Source organism: Alligator sinensis, unplaced genomic scaffold (genome assembly GCF_000455745.1).
Source record: "Alligator sinensis unplaced genomic scaffold, ASM45574v1 scaffold741_1, whole genome shotgun sequence".
Taxonomy (NCBI): Eukaryota; Metazoa; Chordata; order Crocodylia; family Alligatoridae; genus Alligator; species Alligator sinensis.
In genome coordinates, this window is record NW_005842212.1 from 921,757 (window position 1) to 941,895 (window position 20,139).

A 20,139-nucleotide genomic window follows, 5' to 3' on the forward strand; every position below is an offset into this window, starting at 1 on the left:
CCCCCCCCCCCCCCCAACCTGACCCACCTGGCTCGTTGACTGGTGCCTCCTGAGTTTGGGGGGGTACCCAGGGTCCCCCCACAGCTGCCACCACTGAAAACTGCCACCACTGGTGGTAGCTGAGCCGGAGGGGCCCCCCCAGTGCACTCCCCAGTGGACCTGGAAGTAAGTCCGGTCCACTTCCACGTTCACTGCTGAGCACGTGGGGGGACATTTCCCCCCACCCCGTGGAATGCTCCATCTGTCCCCAAGGTATGTAGAGAAAACATTTAAAGCTGTGTCTATGGCCGAATTGCTGATTCTCCAAATCGGCATCAAATCTTCAGATTTGGATTCGACCGAATTGAATCTGGGACTGTGATCTAAATCAACGAATTGAATCTCTGCCTCCGATTTGGGCCGAATCCGAATCAAATATGGCCTGCTTCTCACACCCCTAATAGCTGGCAATGTAACTTAGGCAGGATTGTATAAGTTACCTGCTTTTGGTTAAGCCCATTGAAGCTTCTTCTGAGTCCCCTAGGCCTTAGGTTTTAATAGACAATCCTAACATTTTGGCAGATCATTCCAGTAACCTGTCTTAAGCTTTAAAATTATGAACACATGTAATTACAAAGCACCTATGCAAAGCAGGTATGATAGAAATATTGATAAGGGAGACTGCCTGAGATGAAGAATTAAAAATAACATTTCCCTTGGATTTTTTTTTGGACACAGCAGTTAATGACACCGCTAACTTCCAGTGTCACAGTTCTATTTCAGACTTTATTTTCTTTGTAGCCTCCTCCTCAGATCTATGATGCACAATTAGAAGAAAGAGAACATGCCATTGAAGAATGGAAAGGTAACAGTCAAACGTGATCACATTCTAGCTTTGGTAATAATTTGTCAACCTTTAGCACTAAAGTAACAGAACTGCTCCACTGGTCAGCTGACGGGAACCCATCAATGAATTAGGCTGGCTATAGCAATACAAAAATTAATTCGCAAGAAATAATAAATCTAGTTCTGTTAAATTAATTCTAGATTTTTTTTAATACTTGTGTAAAAAAAAATAAATTCTAAAGCAACTTCTATTAATAGAAATGAATTAATTTGAACAAAAAGTTAAAAAAAAATGTGATGCTGGTATCAGTTGTACCTTACTTATTCTTAACTGTCCCACCTACTAAATGAGGTCCTGTAAATTCAGTCCCATGCACCAGTAGAGGCTGGGGACTGACTAGCTAAGCATCAGCTGTGCAGAAAAGGATCTGGGGGTGACAGTGGACAATAAGCTGAATATGAGCCAACAGTGTGCCCTTGTGAAGAAGGCTAATGGCATCCTGGGCTGCATTGGTAGGATTGGTGCCAGCAGATCAAGGGCAGTGATTCTCCCCCTCTATTCAGCACTGGTGAGGCCACATCTGTAGTTTTCTGTCCAGTTTTCTCCCCGCCACTACAGAAAAGATATGGACAAATTGGAGAGAGTCCAGCGGAGGGCAGTGAAAATGGTTTGGGGGCTGGGACACATGACTTGTGAGGAGAGGCTGAGGGAACTGGACTTGTTTAGTTTAGAGAAGAGAAGACCAAGGGGGATTGAATAGCAGACTTCAGCTCCCAGCAGGGTGGTCCAAAGAGGATGGAGCTGGACTGTTTTCAGTGGTGGCAGATGACAGAACAAGGAGCAGTGGGCTCGAGCTGCAGCAAGGGAGGTTTAGGTTAGATATTAGGAAGAATTATCTCACTAGGAGGGTGGTGAAGCAGTGAAACAGGTGACCCTGAGAGTTGTAGAATCTCCATCTTGGCAGGTTTTTAAGACCCAGCTAAACAAAGCCTCGGTAGGGATGATAAAGTTGGACAAGATGACCTCCTGGGGTCCCTTCCCGCCCTAATTTGTCTATGATTTCTATGATTCTAAATGATGGGCACAAAAGCCATAATAAATAAGGCACAATTGAGCACTAGTTAGGTATCAGTTGTGCCTTATTTCTGGGATGGCTGAAACTGCTTTTTTGTAACTTTCCCTCTTTACCATTTTTCTTAAGAATTAATATACAAAGAAGTAATGGATTGGGAAGAAAGAAGCAAGAATGGTGTGGTAAAAGATCAGCCCTCAGGTTAGTCATTGGTTTAATAGTTTACCTTTATCTGAAAGTCTGATACATATGGGTCAATTCTGCTCAGACTCAAACATCCAATTATACCAAAACTCTCATTTTTTTTTAAGGCTCTTGGTCCTGATCAGTCTCACAGTTACATGAGGAGTCAGTTTACCTTGCTGTGAAATGCGCTACCAGGAGTATGTTCTCTACCTTCTGCAGGAAGTAAAAGATGAATTTGAGTTTAAAGGCAGATGAGTCATATATGATGAGTCTATGCCACAGAGCTGCAAAGTGTATAAGGCTCCTCTGAACATAAATTGAACTGTCAGATGAGATAAATGGATGCCTGTTATACTTGGGTCCTTGTCCTGAAGTAGTCCTGCATTAAGTTTTCTTCCACGTGAGTTTTAAATTCTGTTGGACTTGTTCTCAAAATACTTGGGAAACTCTCTGTCCCTATGAGTCTATGGCATGGTTCTCTTGGTCTAATCTTGAAAATATTGTACTGTCAGTTATGGAATATATCCACTAGCTCTTTGGCATTCAGGTTGTTATTACTTAGGTAAAGCAAGCTTACATTTATTATTCCTTTGGAAGGAGAAATGGGAATTTCTAACACTCCTCTCTAGTTTAAGCCTTGTACATACATACATACTGATTTGGAAAAGAAAAGAACACCATGTCTTCAATGTCACACAGTCTTCTGGGATTGTTAGATTTGCCTTTTAGCAAGTCAGTCTTGTGAGGTTTGATTTTAACCCCAGATGATCTAAGTCCTGATACATTGTAGATGTGGAACTGTAATTTGTGAGTAAAACTTCAAATTTTACAAAGTAATAATTCTGGTAAATAAAAGGCAAGTGCAGCCTATTATATGCAGTTCACATTATATCCAGTAATAATTTTTGTAAAAAGTGATGCTATAATTATTCCTGTAAGGTTCATCTTTTGTAACTATACAAAAGTATTTTTGCATCTGCTGCAGCTGCTGATTCTGGCTTCTCCTAAAGTGGCAGTCATATTTCAGTAATACATTAGCATATCTGTACTTCTCAGGTACAGTGGCCTTTTGTGATTTTTGTAATGGAAAGATATCTAGTTTGGGCAGTGATGTTTCAAGCTTCTCATCTTCAAATTTGACTCATTTTTTTAAACAACTGGTTAGTTTCAGTGTCTTTGTTGAAAAACAGTTTCATTTCATCTTTCATTCTGGTTTGGAAAGATGTTTGTTCATCTTACTTTCTTTACTTCAGTTGGATAGACTAAATTTTAAAGTTATGTTTGAATTCACAAGCTAAATATTATGGTTTTCATGAGAGATTTGAAAGTCTTTCTTCTTGGAGAATTGCTCTTGCTTTTTATGGTAGATATACACATGGAAATGTTTCAAGTTACCCTCTCTAAAGATGCACCTTTTGGTGTCTTTGGCGGAGTACAGGCATTTGGGAGGCTAAATTGGGTTTCAAATGGCTGCCCGATATCAGGTAAGTCAGGATGGGGGGAGCTAGCTGAGGGGTTGGGGATCCAGCAGGATGGAGGGGATTAGGGGTGTCCACCAGTGGATGGGGGGTAAACGCGACCTGCTGGTGGGGTAGGGGGACGTGTGTGACCCAGTAGGGGTAGGGGGAGCAGTATTTATATTTATGAAATATATATTCCATCCTTTTGGACCCCCAACCCCGCAGCTGGCCCTCCCCATCCTGATTTACCTGATATTGGGCAGCCATTTTAAATCGATTTAACCTCCCCCTAACGCCCCTGAATGTCTGTACTTAGCCTTTATGTTTAAGGAGTTACAGGGGTGTAAAACACCTTATCCCCAAACTGCTAGCTGAAAAGAAACTGCTGGGTCAGTTGGAAAAAATCCACAGCGCTGCTGCTGCTTTCAGTTGTGAGCAAGGGAAATTATCGTATATTGTGAAAAATAACTTTTTATGTTTGGCAAGATAGCGTTCTGGAGAAATTTGCAGACTGCTCTGCAGAGATCTGGCAGCCTGCAGCCGACAGCACAGTAACTCAGGATATCCTGTTCCAGTGTTTAGGTGTAGCCACTTTTCAGTTTTACCGTGTACTTGACCTAAAGCAGGACTTGAAAAATGTGATACCTTTTTTCCATGACATTTTATAATTGTTCTGATTGTGCTCTATAGCTGTGTACCTGTCTGTTGGCATAACTGTGGGGTAGACCAAACATATAATAAAGTAATGCAATATAGAAGAAACATTATCAGTTCAGATACTGCCAAAATTATAAACACACTCCTTCACAGTATAGAAATGTTGTTTGCTATCAGTAAGAGAAAAAAGAAAGCTATTTTTTAGTCTCTCGGGCTGCTTACTCATTCAGTACATTTTGGAGACGCAGCCATCTAAGAAACTTTTCTCAGCCCATATATCTTAACACAATGTACAGAATGGTATTTGCGCAGTTTCACGCTGGATAAAGTAAGACTAAAAAAATCCTTCAAGCTAAAATCGTAAGTCAGAATCGTCTTGTTGAGCAGAAGGCTGTAGCTGTCATTACAGTGTAGTTACTTCATTTGGGAAACACTATGCAGGTGCTCCTGAACTCTCCAAACCTTGATCCAAGTTGCAGATTTGACATGGGATGCCCTGAACAGCAAACAAAAAATCAAAAAGCGGTTAGAAAACCAAAAGGTTACTTCAGAGAGAAACCTCTAGTATTAACTTTTTATCACAATATGGTTATGCTGCGAGTTGGGTGGAAAGCTAACAAGAATAGTAGTTCTCCCGGAAATCATTACTGGTTGATTACCTGTTTGTTTTGAATATTCCTGCGCTCCATATATAATAACCCCGTGTAAATTGGTGCATTTTTTAACTTCTTTTTATTCCAGCTGACACAAAACTTTTAACTTCTTCAGTGTGCTGAAAATTAATCTAACCAGGTTGGCTACTGAAAGCAATAAAGCCAGATTTGGCTCAATCCTTCACTTAGACTAATTCATTCCCTTGACATACCCACATGCTATTCGGGAACTTGAGGAGATTTCCTTCTGGGTTTTTAGCACCTGATATGTTTTTCTGAAGGAAAGTGCTCTGAGAATCTCAACCAAATCAAACAACTCCCCCCCCGCCCCCTAATTTTTAGATTTTGGATCTTTTTTGTTGTTTAACTTAATTTTCAGCTGAATCCAAGCTGCTTCATTTTAAAACTTTCAACCCTGATCCCAAGGAGCTTTATGCATTAAGGACCCTGAAGTGCACTGCTTGCTGATGAGCAGGGATTCTGGTTTTGTATGATTTAAACCTCCTACCCCCGAGTTTCAGTTAAAGTAATCCCAAATCCACATTTTTCCATGATTAAAATGAAACACCACTACCTCTACATATTAGTGGTGTTGCAATTAAATCACAGAAAAATGCAGAGTTGGGGTTACTTTTTTTAACTGAAAACGGGTTTGTTTGTTTTTTTAATCGGAGAAAACCAGGATCCCTACTGATGAGGTACACGTAGTGGGGACCAGGGCACTGGTTGCATACCCGGCTGGAAGCATTAAAAAGGGCAAGCGGACAGAGAGTAGGGGGCAGAAAGAGATTGTGGAAGCTGGAAAGTCTTGACAGCATGAGATGAGAAGAAGACAGCTTGATGGGAAAAGGACCATTTTTTTTTATTTGGTTGACTTCCAGTACTGAGGAGGGCTTTGAAAAAAGGACTTGTTTGGGACTTGGAAAGAAGTGTGGCTGTGGCCCATGTGAGACCAGCTGGCAGGGGGCATCACCAGCTCACAGTCCAAGATTGCTGTCTCTGTTTTCCCTTCTTCATCTGTTGCATTTTTTGCTAAATTTCACTACATGGCCCCATCCTCTAAGAGAATTAAACAAAATAAATCCGTCAGTATAGCGAGTCAGTACTTCACTGGACTCAGTAGTCCCTTTTGAGGATTACCATGTTAATCTCCTGAAGCCTGGCTAAAATGGAGAGGGCAATTCTAATTGTGAAGTGGGTTCTCTTTTCTCCTGTAAAACCTACTTCAGTCTCCCTCCAGGTTGTTTCCTATATGATTTCTAATCCTAATTGGGCGATTATTGCCAGTGCCATTCCTTCCCTGTGGGTTATTGTTGGCTGTGTCCCTCCTGTGCCTCTGAACCCTGATGCCCTCCCATGTCTTTCCTGTGTGCTAGGCCATCTGGACTGAGCTGCATGCCATTGCTTGGACAGTTGTGGAATAGAAGCTGAGCATTACATTTTGAATAATTCATTCTCTTTAAAGTGCCAAGTCTTAGTGACCTAGGCAGCAGCACTCCACACTGACGCAGCTGCCATGCTCTTTTACATGTGTCTGTGAAAATGAATGATCCACGCCGTTCTGAGAGGTGTTTGATACCTATTGCATGCTTTGACTGTTTGGACTGGCAGTAAATTTTCCAGTGAAGTTGATTTGACGTGTTACTGTTAACAGGTGGAGATCTTCTCATCTTGTCAATGGGATAAAGTGACAGAAATTATTCAAAACTTACAAAATGACAAAATGAAATGTCAGAAGGGCGTGGAAGAATGTCTCCTACTGCTTAGACACTACCTCTGCTTATTAGAAATGTTTCTGTACTATAGATGCATGCTTGTTTACTCCTTTTTAGGTCTGTTAAAAATGTTTACCTGTTGGTATTTTCTTGTTAAAGGTACACATTAGAAGGAGTCCATTTGGAGAGAAATTGCACATAATTTGCATGCGTTTTGCACAGAAAAGACTGTTTTAAAATTTTAATCAATTTTGATAATCCTGTAACTAATACAGCAGTAAGGTACTGCATGCTGTGGGGAAAAGTGATACTAAGAATCCTAAAATATCATTGCTTATATTTGCAATATTGTCTTGCCTCAGATTTTATTATGCTTGGTTTACTTAGCACAGATGCAGCAGTGAATAGCAACACCAGTCCTTCCCAGTCATCATCTATCAATGACATTTCATCCATGTCAACAGAGCAAACGTTGGCTTCAGATACAGACAGCAGCCTCGATGCCTTGACAGGACCCATTGAAGGATGTCGATGATCAGCCAGGATTGCAGACTTGCGATTGGAAAAGAACTCTTGCTTCCATTGGGCCTGAATTGCTTGTAAGTTAATGGAACCAAGTAGAGAAACTCCATGTTCTGCATGTTCCACTGAAGTCATGCCTGTGTTTTTACTCAGCTGTTATAAGGCTGCCTGCTTAATGTTGTAGAATGAAAAGAAATTGATATCTAAAGAAGAAAAAAATTACAAGTTAAACACTACAATAGGCGTTTTTGTTTCAGCCTATTTCAGGTGAGCAGTTACAGTAGATTCATACCAGATAAACTCCTCCTAAATGAGTTCATGGATCTTCTGTCCCATTCAGTAGACTTCTGTAACACACAAATTGTTCATTAGTAGGTCTTTTGAATGCGTATGCTCTGTATAATTTGCTTAAATGTGTGACTACAGAAATTTGTTCTATTTAACTACCAGTATGTTATATGTATGAGGGTTATCTTACCTATTGAACATTTGAAGTACTGTATTCAAAGGCAATTTTTCTTCCATTGTAGCACTTTTTTTTTTTTTACTATTGAGCCCTTTCCCTCCTTTCTGTCCTCATCTCCCGATACTTCTATGCATCTTCTTCTAGAAGAGACAAAATAGTGATCTTTAAAGAAAAAAACCCATCATTTTTGTATTTTACATGTGAATATGACTGATTTTTTGAATGTCTTTCAATTATTTAAATTTTAGTTAGAAATAATATGGGTTAACTTGACCTTGAGGAAGGAGTTGTTTTTTTCTTGAATGACTACTCCCTGGTATATCTGTGAAGCAATGTCTCTTTTTAAAGGAAAAGGTACTGATTTTTTTTTTTTTATTTTGTTTTCTGGTTTATACGTTATTTTGGTTCTTTCTTTTAATTGGTAAAAACTTTTGGAAATGATATATTCGTTACTTTTCCTTTAAAGAACAAAGGGACACGGTGATACTTTTCATTTAGTTCCTCCCTTTGTCTCAGAACAAATTCAGAGACAGTAGAGAAATTTGAAGTTTGTGACCTCAAGAATTACATGGATTTTTTTCCCCACTTTTTCTGGGACCATTCTATAGTGTATATATTTTTAAAATATGATAGTCCTTTTGACTGATTTGATGGGGTTTGTTATGTTTATTTCCATAAGCCTAATCTCCATTTCAAGATTAAACATAATTCTGGATCTTCAATTAAAATGAAATATTTATGCTGAAGCTTTTTTTTTTTTTTGATGTGGCATCATGGGAGAAGGAGGAGTTTTAATACAGGCTTATCCAGGCCATTTTCAGATTAAGGTAACACAGACATTGCCTTCTGCGTTGCACTATCTTGACTTATTAGAAAATATATGCAGTAGAGTAGTGGCTTAAGTTATAGAATATTATACAATTGTGCATTTGCAAACACAGAAATGCATGTTTGCTTTAGAGTGCACAAGTGTAAAAAATGCTTAGCTAACGATTCTTTCTGTGTGCATGTATGTGAAGTAAAACTTTGTAATAGTAAGAAAAATGTCCAATATGAGGCGAAGCATATCATTTTCATAAATACAGATACTGAAGATTTGATTATATAAAAAGAACATGTACAATTTGTTCGCTAAACTAACAAAATATACTGTGACTGAACTGAATCGTCCAGTACACAGTTGGGAAGAGAGAGAGAAATATATATCATTTGCAGACTTATCTGAAAATCAGATTTTTTCCCAATATTTGAATGGTTTTGCATTAAGAATATACACTGGAAAGTTTTCAAGTAATTTAATTTACAATAGTAAAATGTTAGGGGTCTAGAGTATGACCTATCAAAATAGAAAAACTGGGTAGAAACGCCTCTGTATGAATTCAGATCAGGCATCTTGGGTATTGTTTTTTTCTTAAGTATAAGCGCTGGGTTTAATTTTAGTTTTGTATTTTTTTTTAATTGAAAAATACGGACAAATTTTGTATGCAAGACCAGACCCCCAATATAAACAGAAGTCTATCTAATATTTTTTGTCATTGGAGCAAACCTTTGGTAAAAATGCTTTTTTTTTTTTTTTCTTCCCTCCCTCCACTGCACAATTCGGTGTTTTCTCTATCCGTTGAGTACTAGCTCATTCAAATACCAAGGTGTCTAGCATATAGAATGTGCTCTAGTAATATCAGATTATCTTACTTTCTTCCATCCTGTTCAGATCTTGCTAAAAAGTACATTGACATTGAAAAATGCCTCTCACTCTTTTGACAACAAGTGTTATCTCATTCCAGAGATACCTACGCTTCACTGACTTCACATTGGGTTCAGTTGTCTGGACCAAGATTTTAAAAAAGTGACTGGTTGTTTTTTGGTGTGAAGCATGAAACATTGATAAATGGCCTGATTTTTTTTCTTTTCCTGAGGGTAGGTCCTCAGCGCTGTCTGAAAATCTCGTCCTTTTGAGATGTCTCAAGTTGGGTACCCAAAACCATTAATTGCTTTTGAAAATGTTGTCTTTAGTATTTGCAAATAATTACTTTCTTATTGAGCCTGAGACTTAAGGGCCTAAAATCTCTAAAGCAGCGTACTGAATCTGCTGCAGCAACCAGCGCATGGCAAATGTACTCAAGAAAGGTATCTTGGTAATAAGAAAATGATTTGTTAATAGTTTCCCAGTCTTGTTTTAGGCCTGTTTGTACAATTTCTCACTGACCATTTTATAATCTGTGATTCGCTTGTGGGAGTGGCCTACTGGATATGTCCATTTCAAGATGATACCAAAATCAGCTTGGTTTTCCAGTCTGTTATGTAAGACCTGCTTGGGCTACCTCTGGTGTAACTTATTCTAGAGCAGCTTGGCCTGTAACAGGTGCTCAGTTCTGGCCTGCAGGCCAGATTCAGCATCTGGTGCCGTATCATCCAGCCTGCAGGATTCCCAATGGATCCTTGAGGAGACCCATGGACTGGACTGTGGCCCTGCATGCTAGATTGGGCACGTAGGGCAGCACGGGATCTAATCTTGATGCCACAGGTCCAATCCCAGCAAGTAGGAGCAGTGCGGGCCCCAGGGTCTGATCCTGCCATGTGGGAGCAGTCTGGGGCCTTGGGGCCTGATCCCAGCACATAAAGTATGACCTGGCCCATGGATTGGCTGCATACTACTCATGGGGCCAAAAGGTTTAGTGCCCTTAGCCTACAAGGTTTGGTCTGTTCTGTATACCTTGAATGAACCCCCATTTAGAGTGGGGGTTCATACTGGATTCAACTCATAGTTGTTATAATTTAAAAAAAAATCCATCATTTGAGTCAGTAATGGAGCTTTTTTACTTCGCCTCATTTTGAAAATGTACTCTTAATCTAAAATTCTGCTTTTGATTCTGTCTGCCATTTCCCATAATCCTCATTATAGTAAAAGATGGATCATATTTAACACTAATTTTCATTGTTCTTTGCTTATGGTATAATTGGAATCTTCAGTTGTGACTGGGGACAATAACTTTCTTGATGAGATGCATAAGTTTTAACGTCTGCATATTGTAAATTGGAGTAGAATATGGAAGGAAACAGTTGTTTGTAAATTGAACCATAGCTTAAGGAAACCCTATGTCAGATATGCACTTGCAGTAACAAAAATGCATATAGGACAGCACCTCTAGCCCTGTGTGCATCTGCACACATACATAGAGAATGTGCATGTAGAACATATACTCTGCAAGCAGATTTTATACATATGTGTTGTCCCGACTCTGATAATTAAACTCAGTATCTAGTTTTGAATCTGATTCACTGACGTACAAGAACCTGATCATCACTGATGGAAACCAATAGTCACATGTGTAATCTTGTAAAAGGTTTAAAAGGTTAGAAATGTTGTCCATAATCTTTGCAGTATGATAATGTTTCTTTCTTATATAAATCAGGTATATATGAGTGATGCGGTCGAGCATTTTTGTGCACTTTGGCATTTATGAATATTAATATTTTTTAAAATACCTATGAGTGTGCATGTGTGTATGTAAAAACTACCCAATTGATTCTGTAAACAGGAATGTTGCTTTTCTGTATGACAAACTTTTCATATAATGTTAATAATGCTGTAGCTCGCACACATTCAGAATCATGGAATATTGACTTAAATATAATTGGTGGTCAATAAACTGTGACAATTTAGGTATCTAACTGCTCACCTGAAAAAAGAAGAGGGATATTTGGCTAATAATGTTCATATTATATACTATAAACATCATTTTAAATATGTAAACACTGAGTAGCTGAATGGCATTGCAGAAATGGAGTGTGTTTAAAAAGTTGTCATTTCATCTTTGCTCATATCATTGTTCCTCAAAAATGACTAAACAGAAGCCAAGTGTTTTGAGAGCTGAATGGACAGTGTCTAGAATGCACTTTGAGGAAATACTCTGATATGAAAGGTTTTGTTGTTTTTTTATAAACTATGTCAAAATAAGGCTTTGTCTGCACAGATCACACAAAATAGACCAGTCTAACTACTGGAAACCGAAATTTGCAAGCAGCCTTTGAAGTTCGTTGCATCTTGCTTCTGGTAAGGATTTAAATTTCTTTATCAAGCAATACAAAATGAATTCAAATTCAACTAGAATCAGACACTAGTTTGTTGCCAAGACGCAAAAACCTGTTAGGGACCAGAATATTCTTTTGTTTTGTTATTTTTTTTTTTAATCCTTACAGAATGTCTGTTTATTCAAAATTATGTAACAGAGTATGATCCCTCCTTCAATTTCTGTTCCAAAGGAAAGACTTCAGATGACCTTCTGCTAAAGATTAAACCCGTTTCCTTTTTGGATCTGGGTTCATAGAATTTTTAGCATGAGCTTATTTTAGGAATAGGATGAGGTTTAGAAGTTCAAATTAAATAGGTCTCCAGGAATAGAGTTGAGGGGCTCATCTCAATGTGAGAGAAATGCACTGCTCTGATTTGGCATGCATTATAAACTCTGGGAAAAATTCCTCAGGTGTTCAAGTGCAGACAAATCTTTACTGAACATAATGCCATGGTGGAATATAGGTTCAGTCTTGCAGCAATACAGTTAGTGTGAGGTGTTTCATTTTGGTTGTGAAACTTAGGATGGAAATACTTTAAGTGAAGAAACACTGAGCAGCCTTTGTCTGTAAATTCTACACGTATGTAATATGGATTCTATCAGGGCTTGATGCTAAACATAGTGATACTATGTACTTGGAGCCAAATTTTTTCCTGACATGCATACGCTGTGGCTTTCATTTGAAGATAATGCATTGTGCACACCTGTATCCAAGTGCAAAATTTGGACTTCAGTTAAGTTCTCATAGCTGAATTCCTGATTTTAGAAATTTCATTTTTTTTCACCATGAACATCCGTCAGTTCATTTTAACATTGAGGTAGGGCAGAAATAAACATATTCAGGCTCATTATCTTAAATGTGTATTATTTTAGATTGTCCATCACATGATGAGTAGAACTGTTTTAAGTAAACTTTAATAACACAGAACTGTTAACTCACTTTGCACGCTAAAAACATCAGGAGCTAAGCAATGTTAGCATTTTTAAGCAAGCCATCTTTTCTCTTAATATTTGCATTTGAGAAAAGCGGAAGTGCAACAACCCCCCATTTCACGTGTGTTCTAAAAAATGATCACATTTATTTTTGTAGCTAAAATTCTGGTTGTGGATTTTGACCCCACAAACTTCCTGTGTGGACATAGAAATATATCTGGGTCTAGTATTTCAATCAGTATATGTATTAAAAAAAGATTAGGTATAAAGTTAAAACAATAAAATGCACTCTTTGGAGCTTTGTTACCAAAAACTTGGCAAAGTATTTTGGTCCTAAAAGCAGAATATAGAAAATGCATTTAATATTTAAGTTTTTACTCTTTTATGCTGCTGCTTAATTTTTGATAAGGTGCTTGCAATTTTGCACAATAAAATAATAAATTCTTTTAATTGCTGTTTTGAAGCACTTTAGGATTCTTCTAAACACAACCATGACGTTCTGTTTTTACATTGTTTTACATACTAAAGTTGTTTAACGTGTTTTAAATCTTAATGTTTGTGACCCTACAATTAAGATTGAATCAGCATGTCACACTTTATATATAAAAATATTTTCAGAGATTTAAATTTTTGGACGTTTTAAGGGCTAAAACTTAATATGCTTTCAGATGACAGTTGGGAAGCACCTTTGCCCTAAATATGTCTAAAATGGTTAGATTAGCAGTGTGTTTGCTTGTATAGATTGTAGAGTTGCTTGGTTCTAATATCAGGATCAGTGAAAAACACCAGGTCCTTTTATTGAAACCAGAATTTGTTATTAATCCATAACTGTTCTTCAGAAGTTAGTTCTTGCTATTTAGTATTTAAATTATGCGCATGCTCAGACCCCCCCGCCAGTATTGGGGTTTCATATGAGAGCTAATGCTCAGACACCCCCGCCAGTATTGGGGTTTCATATGAGAGCTGCTCTACAAACACATGTTAACAAGTCAGTTCCTGCTCCATAGAGATTAATTAGTCTTCAAGCCCTGATTCTTCCAGTGGGCTATTCTCGCGCACGCGTGTGTGTTTACAGGATCAGGTCCTTAATACAGCACTTCATCTTCTGTAATGTAACAAAAGCAGGGAACAATTTGATCAAACCAGAGCCTTATTTTCTGTTCAAACATAGCCTGCTCAAGGCAGGCTAACTGAAACATTGATGCTTTGCATTTTTTTGAATAATGACACTGACTAGTAACACTGTACCACATTCACTGCTGTCTTCTAAGAAATAATTGGTAATTTAAAAAAAAACGAGTGCACAATTTTTTAATGAATTTCAGATGCTTAGATCGGTGCTAATTTTTTAAAGGAAAATTGGAAGGCGATTAGCAATATGGTTGTCAATTTTGATATGTATATTTTTTTAAATGGCTGGCAGCTTAAACTTTGTAAGATGGCTGATGTGCATTTTCAGGGTTTTCAAACAAAAATCCATATAAATTCTTACAGTATGCTTAAAATTTCCATGGTAGGTTACTGCTTCTTTGGAGCCATTAGTTTATTGGGTAAATAAAACCCCTTTAAAAAGTCCCCCAAGAACCTAGCAATACATAACATTTTTTTTCTTTGAAAGGCCAACATTACATTACATGATGGTAGATCTGCCAATCTCATGTAAGTGAGATGTTTAAATAAATAACATACACTTACCACAATATGGTTTGCTGTATACAGCAAACCCTTTCTGGTCTATAGGATAAATATTAAGGATTTTACAGGCTTCCTAGAAATAATTTTTGTTCAGGAAAGCAAAGATATCAGTTAAATATAATATAGTGACTAAATGGTTTTTAACACAAACCATTGAGTCCGGAGAAATTCATTTATCATAATGTTTTTCTGTAAGTTGTGCCATTATAGAAAATGACAGATACTCCTCAACATGAGTTGATGGTGAAACATCCGCCTTAACAGAATTTCATGGATTTTCCTAGTTTGTCGGAACTTTTTTTTTTTAATTTTGAGTTTTGCTTAATTTGAGTAGGTGTAATTTTCATGAGACTGCTCTCTGTCAGGTGTTTAATGTGTAGATGTTTTAACTTTGCCTAATCATATTTTAAAACCTCTTAAATTCTTTAGGATTTTTTTTCCAAAAGCTTTCATTTTTTTTTTTTAAGTGTTCACTTCCTCCAAAGTGTGTTTTATGCCCTTCCCATCATTTGTGTTTACCAAATATCACAAAAAATAGCATCAAGCCCTAACACATTGTTGTTCAGAGTTTATGGCCTTTAATTTAATTACAATATGGTATGTGATTTCAGAAGAAATGTGTTTTGAAGTCTGACTATATAGATACATAAAGTGGCCTATTTTGCCTACTAAACTAGGCTTTGATTGCCATATTTCATTCTTGATGCTTGTGCAATAGGAAAATGTTCCGTGTAATGGCAGTGGCTATTTTGTCTGATGCTGGACTTTGATTTCAAGAAGATTAGAAGGCTTGTATCTTTTTTACAGACGGGAGTCATGCTTTCTTGTTCTCCAGCTGGTTCAAGGAAGCTAGAATTCAAGGAAGGATTTTCATAAGGAATGTTGTCAATAGCTAACTCTGAAGTGCTAGCTATATCTTCAACTAAAATTTGGTTTTCTAAGTTTCTTTTCTTTCCAGAAGTCTTATCTTAAACCATCTTAAAGCCACTGTAAAATTTCAAATAAATATGTGAACTTACAGTATGCGAGAAGTCTGTTTCATTTACTCAAAGTGACATCTTTGTCTAATGCTTTCCATCTTCGACACCCCAACATAAATGTGCAGCCTCAGAGTAAAAGAGTATGCACATCCAGTGATACTGAATCATAAGGTGTTTTAGCTCTCAGTTAGCTAGTAGTCACAAACCCTCAAAAGGGAAATTAATAGTGTGAGACCAAAGTGAAAGAGATTTTTAAAAGAAATTCCTCATACACACCTTTTTCTGATCAGCTGGAGCACCATGACACAACAGCAGCCAGTGGTGCTGCCAGCGACTAGAGCATGCGTGCTGAATTTTTGTTTTTTCAATAGAGGGAAGCGTGCAGTGCCCTGTTCATTGGGCACGACTGAGAGCACTAACTTCTCATGTTTGGACTGGATTGGACAGCATATTTTGTGCTCATGGAAAAGGGCCTGCAGTGCTTTTGATTCACTGAGTGAAGTTCTGAGTATAGAGGGAGATACGTGAATTGAGCAAAGCGGGCCCTAGCCATCATGGAGAGTGAAGCGGAGCTTTTGAAGAAGTTCTGCACTGGCAGCTTACACCTGATCTCAGCTGGATTGTCCAAGAAGAAAGAGCACCATCTACCTGAAATTGTCCCAGTTTACAGAGCCCATCCAGCTGACAATTTGTGACCTTCGCTTTCAAAGAAAAATCTTGTTTGTTGGTTTATTTAAAAGTATTTTGATTGTCACAGCCTCTCCATTATGCCCTGTGAAGAGTGGTGACAGCCCACACCCCATGGCATTCAGTGCATATAATAACACATCTCCTAGACTGAGGCAGCAGATGAATGATGCAGTGACTCAATCTATTTGCACTTCTACCAAACATCTTATACGTGTTAAAAATAAAATTTGATCTAATACATGAACAAGTAAAGGAAGATCTTGTGTTTTGTTTGTTTATTTTTAAGCCGTTAATGGCATGATCAAGTTGAACCCGTTTTCTCGTTAACACCAAAACCCTCAGATCCATTGCCATAAGATTTGTCCCTGATGGTACCCCAAATTTACTGCCTCCATCTATAAATGCTTCTAACTAAGTTGCACTTTTTTTCTACCCTCATTGTAGTACACTTTTTCACTCTGTAAGTCCTCAACTTGGTTTGTGAAGCTTTCAGAAATATCACCTCTAGGAGGTAGGAGATGGATGTTTCGAGAAAAATGTTAGAGCCTAAAGGACACGATAATGGAAACACTAATGGACGTCGCAGTGATACTTAACTGTGAACATCACCCTGCACTCAGTGTGGGTCTGTGTGTAAGTAGGATTGTGGGTTCCAGCGTTCAGCAAAGTATAAGCACATGTTTTAGGTGAAACACAATTCTGTTACTATTCAGGAAAACGCTTCAAGTGTGAACAAAATGACACGTTTTGCTTAGGGACCATAATGAGCAACTTGGGATCTGTGCTTCTTAAAGTACTTGTGTCTGTCAGTAAGAACTGTATTTCCATTGGTTCAATCTAGACATGGTATAAATGATTTGAGAGCTGAACAGAAGACACCAATAGATGCCTTTGTATTTTACCAAGTAGGTTAATTAGTTGACTGAATGTATTTTTGTACATTAGGAAGGAGGCTTGTTTTGTATGATCCACATTTCCTTAAGAAAACATACAAGCAATTTTACAAAGGGAGAATTTTCTCTCTCCCCACTGTTACCAATTTATCAAAAAGAGGTGGGAAGTTTTTTCCTCCACTTCTGAATGGAGAGTTATATTTGTGTTACCTGGCTTCAGTGGAGGTGGAGGAATGCAAGCAGTGTCTGCACTGCAGTATAGGAGTCCAACTTTGCTATTATTTGGTAGCTACCATGTGCTTTTGTATTCACTTCTCCCTTTTGGCTAAGATGAACAAACAGACAATCACAATGATTATTAGTGTTTATTGATTATACTCTAATAAAACAGGGTCTGAGTTATCTGTGTTCAAGACTCACATATTGTATTGATTGTTTTGGTTTTCCATTGGGAAAATACAAGTGTTAGAAGTCTTCAGAGACATTAATTTAAATTGATTTTGTTTACTCACTAATTAATGATGATTCAAAGAACTGGAGAAACTACTTGTAATTTATAAATGCAGCTATAATAAGGCTGTCTTGTCAGCTACTTCAGAGGGAGACAAATAGATAGACTGAAATATCATCAGCTCTTTTCTGCTGTAGCTCAAATGATAAAGATTTTTTTTTCAATTTAATGCGGTAGTAACTTTTATTAGTGTGCCACCTTAATTGCAGTTTTGGATCGTCTTGAACACATATAACATGTTTTAAAAAATGGATATTTTTGGATGAGTAGGCAATTGGAATTGAATTATTTTTAACACTGACTTTCAAATTGCAATGTACATTGTTGAAAGAGGAACTATTTACTTTGTTGAAAGAGGAGCTAGCTTTGCTAGCTTATTTATAAAATACTAAGATTATATCATCTCTTGGATAAATAGTTGAATTTGTTACTTTGTATTATCAATCTTATTTTTGCTGTTGGGACCCTCATTATTGCATTGAAAGGGGAATAATTGTAATCAAATGTCAACTCTGGTCCCGTTCATTGTTTTAGAAACTTTGAATAATTCGTTCCGTCTTCTTTACTTCATTTGTTAATTCCCCAAATGTATCGAAGAACTCCTCCATCTCCCGCTGGAGCATTTCATTTCTTTTCTCTGCATCTTCCCTGGCTCTCTCTGCATTTCGCATTTTAATCTCCACCAGGCTGTACCACTTCCGTTGCTGCCTGAGTTTTGAATGAAGATCCTTAATCTCCAACTGCAGCTCTTTGTTCCGCTGCTCCAAGCTGTTTGAAAGACGGACATTGTAATTTAGAGTACTCTTTTCCTGTCTCTCTTTCCTGATAAAGCCATTTTTTAAAACCAGTTTTCAGCACGTGGTACTATAAATAGAAGTACGTGGAGAGGCACTTGGTGTCCCCAAAGAAGGCTGTGTTATATCACCCTTCAATGCCTTGCTAATGTTCTTTCCCATGTGGACAGGTCATCGTTCTCATGATCTATCCCGTTTCTGCGGCCCAGGGCATTAATATTCTGCTAACAAGTTGTGTGTCCGGTTCATTTTGAAAGATAAATGACATTCTCACTTTTGTATTCTAATCCTTGTATGTCCTGAAGAGTGACATAAAAAGCACTCTCATACATCATCAACATGAGCGGCTCAAATTCTTGAATTTATACCATAAATGCCGTTCCACTAATAAAAGTTGTCAGGGTGGGGTTATAAGGCAGACTACATTTATCACAAAGAGCTTATATACAAACCACTCTACAGCAGAGTGCAGTGGAACACAGGTAGTCAAGACCCTAGCACGCCCTGTCTGTGTAAGGCTGAAAAAAATATTTGGGAAGTAACTAGAAACCAAAATGTATTTTTCAGATTTTTGGGTGTTTAAAGTAGCAGAAAAGCTGCATGGTTAAACTCTGTTGTTTTTTGTGTTTCCTGCTATTCATGTAGCTGGAAACCACAATGTTTAACATGTAAGTCTTCTGCAGTTGAATGCTAGCGGTATATCAGTTCAACAGCAATTCGGCAGTTTCGAGGAGAGCGTATGGGAATATCGGTTTGAAACTGCAAGGAAGATTTTTGGCAGAACATAATTGAGATTAAAAAAAAAATGAGAAACAGGTCCCTTATTTTCCCACCAATCCCTTATTTCTTCTGTAAATTACACTACTTAAAAGCTTGGGTGCGTGAGGCCTGTAACATTCATCCAAGCTGTCATCTTTTTTTAATTGTTATAGTAAACCTGCACAAAACAGGGCAGCATTTTCTATCTTTTAACTGCTACTAGTTCTGTCTTTAATCTGAAGTACGGAGTCTGGCAAAAACGTCATGTTGGGTTGTCCTTTTGGAGCAGGCAGGAAATTTAGTAAGAAGGAATAAATGAAGAGCTCCTTAAAAAGTGGGACTGTCCTGTGTAAATCATAAACATCCAAAAAATCTTCAGTGTTGAGCTGCTTATACCTGTTCCCTTAACTTTTAGGGCACGTGCATATCCCCATTTGCAATTTATTAAAACTAATATGCCATTTGGGTAACGTACTGCCTGACATCTTAGATACAAAATGCTCCCTTATTCTAACTATTATGTTAGCAGACGAGCACTATTATTTAGCTGCCTACATGTGGAACAGGGAGCTGCTGTGTTCATGGGTCAGGTCTGCCTTTGACACACGAAACAGCCTAGCACAAATCATTTCCTTATTCAGTTTCCATGCCTGAAAATTGAAGACCGTTCTTGCCAGCCTCTTTGGGCTACTATGGAGATTAATATTTTAATGATTGTAAATCACTTTGTCGGTGCTTAATATTGGTACTAGTCCTAAGCCAGCACATCTCTTCCCAAAGTCCTAAGCCTACCACCACTCAGAGCGACAGCAAAAAATCCACAGTAGACTTCACAGTTTTTCAAACACAGTACAAATGTTTTGAAACTTTCAATCTGCTCCACCAACAGTGGTTTCTGTTAACTTTAAATAAAGCACATTAAAATAACCCTTGTGGTGGTGAGTCAAAGCCTGCTCCCTTGTAAATACTGGATACTGATGTGAGAAACATTCGCAGTGAAACTTATGGGCCATCATTATTTCTATTAATTGCAGTAGTTTGAAGGACCCCAGGCAGGTATCTGGAGTGGTAGGCAATGTACAAATGAGCAGGTAGTCCTTGCCCTGAAAAGGTCATGATATTAAGAATCTTTACCTTGTAATTTTAGATTCATAGTCTGCCTTCTGTCTGGACATCTGCTTCTTTAGTTTGGCAAAGTGATGCTGCAGTGAGGATGAATTTGCTGGAAAATCATCGGCAGGGGAAGAGAGGGCA

At 37.9% G+C, this 20,139-nt stretch overlaps 1 protein-coding gene and 1 pseudogene across 6 annotated transcripts in view; one reads left to right on the forward strand and one right to left on the reverse strand.

Moving 5' to 3' along the window:
• Positions 1–13,474, forward strand: part of MAPK9 (mitogen-activated protein kinase 9) — a 38,868-nt gene extending 25,394 nt beyond the window's left edge. For 3 of the 6 annotated variants that reach the window (XM_025207845.1, XM_025207846.1, XM_025207847.1), the window contains 3 exons: positions 781–844; positions 2,028–2,099; positions 6,962–13,474. In XM_025207845.1, the coding sequence (XP_025063630.1) occupies positions 781–844; positions 2,028–2,099; positions 6,962–7,104 (279 nt within the window). In that variant the 3' untranslated portion in view covers positions 7,105–13,474. Of the gene's footprint in view, positions 1–780; positions 845–2,027; positions 2,100–2,209; positions 2,485–6,956 lie in introns of all 6 variants that reach the window. The other 3 variants (XR_003094820.1, XR_003094821.1, XM_006026838.2) reach the window with 3 other exon arrangements.
• Positions 13,475–17,190: 3,716 nt separating this feature from the next.
• The window catches only part of LOC112550807, a 3,198-nt pseudogene continuing 249 nt past the window's right edge, over positions 17,191–20,139 (reverse strand).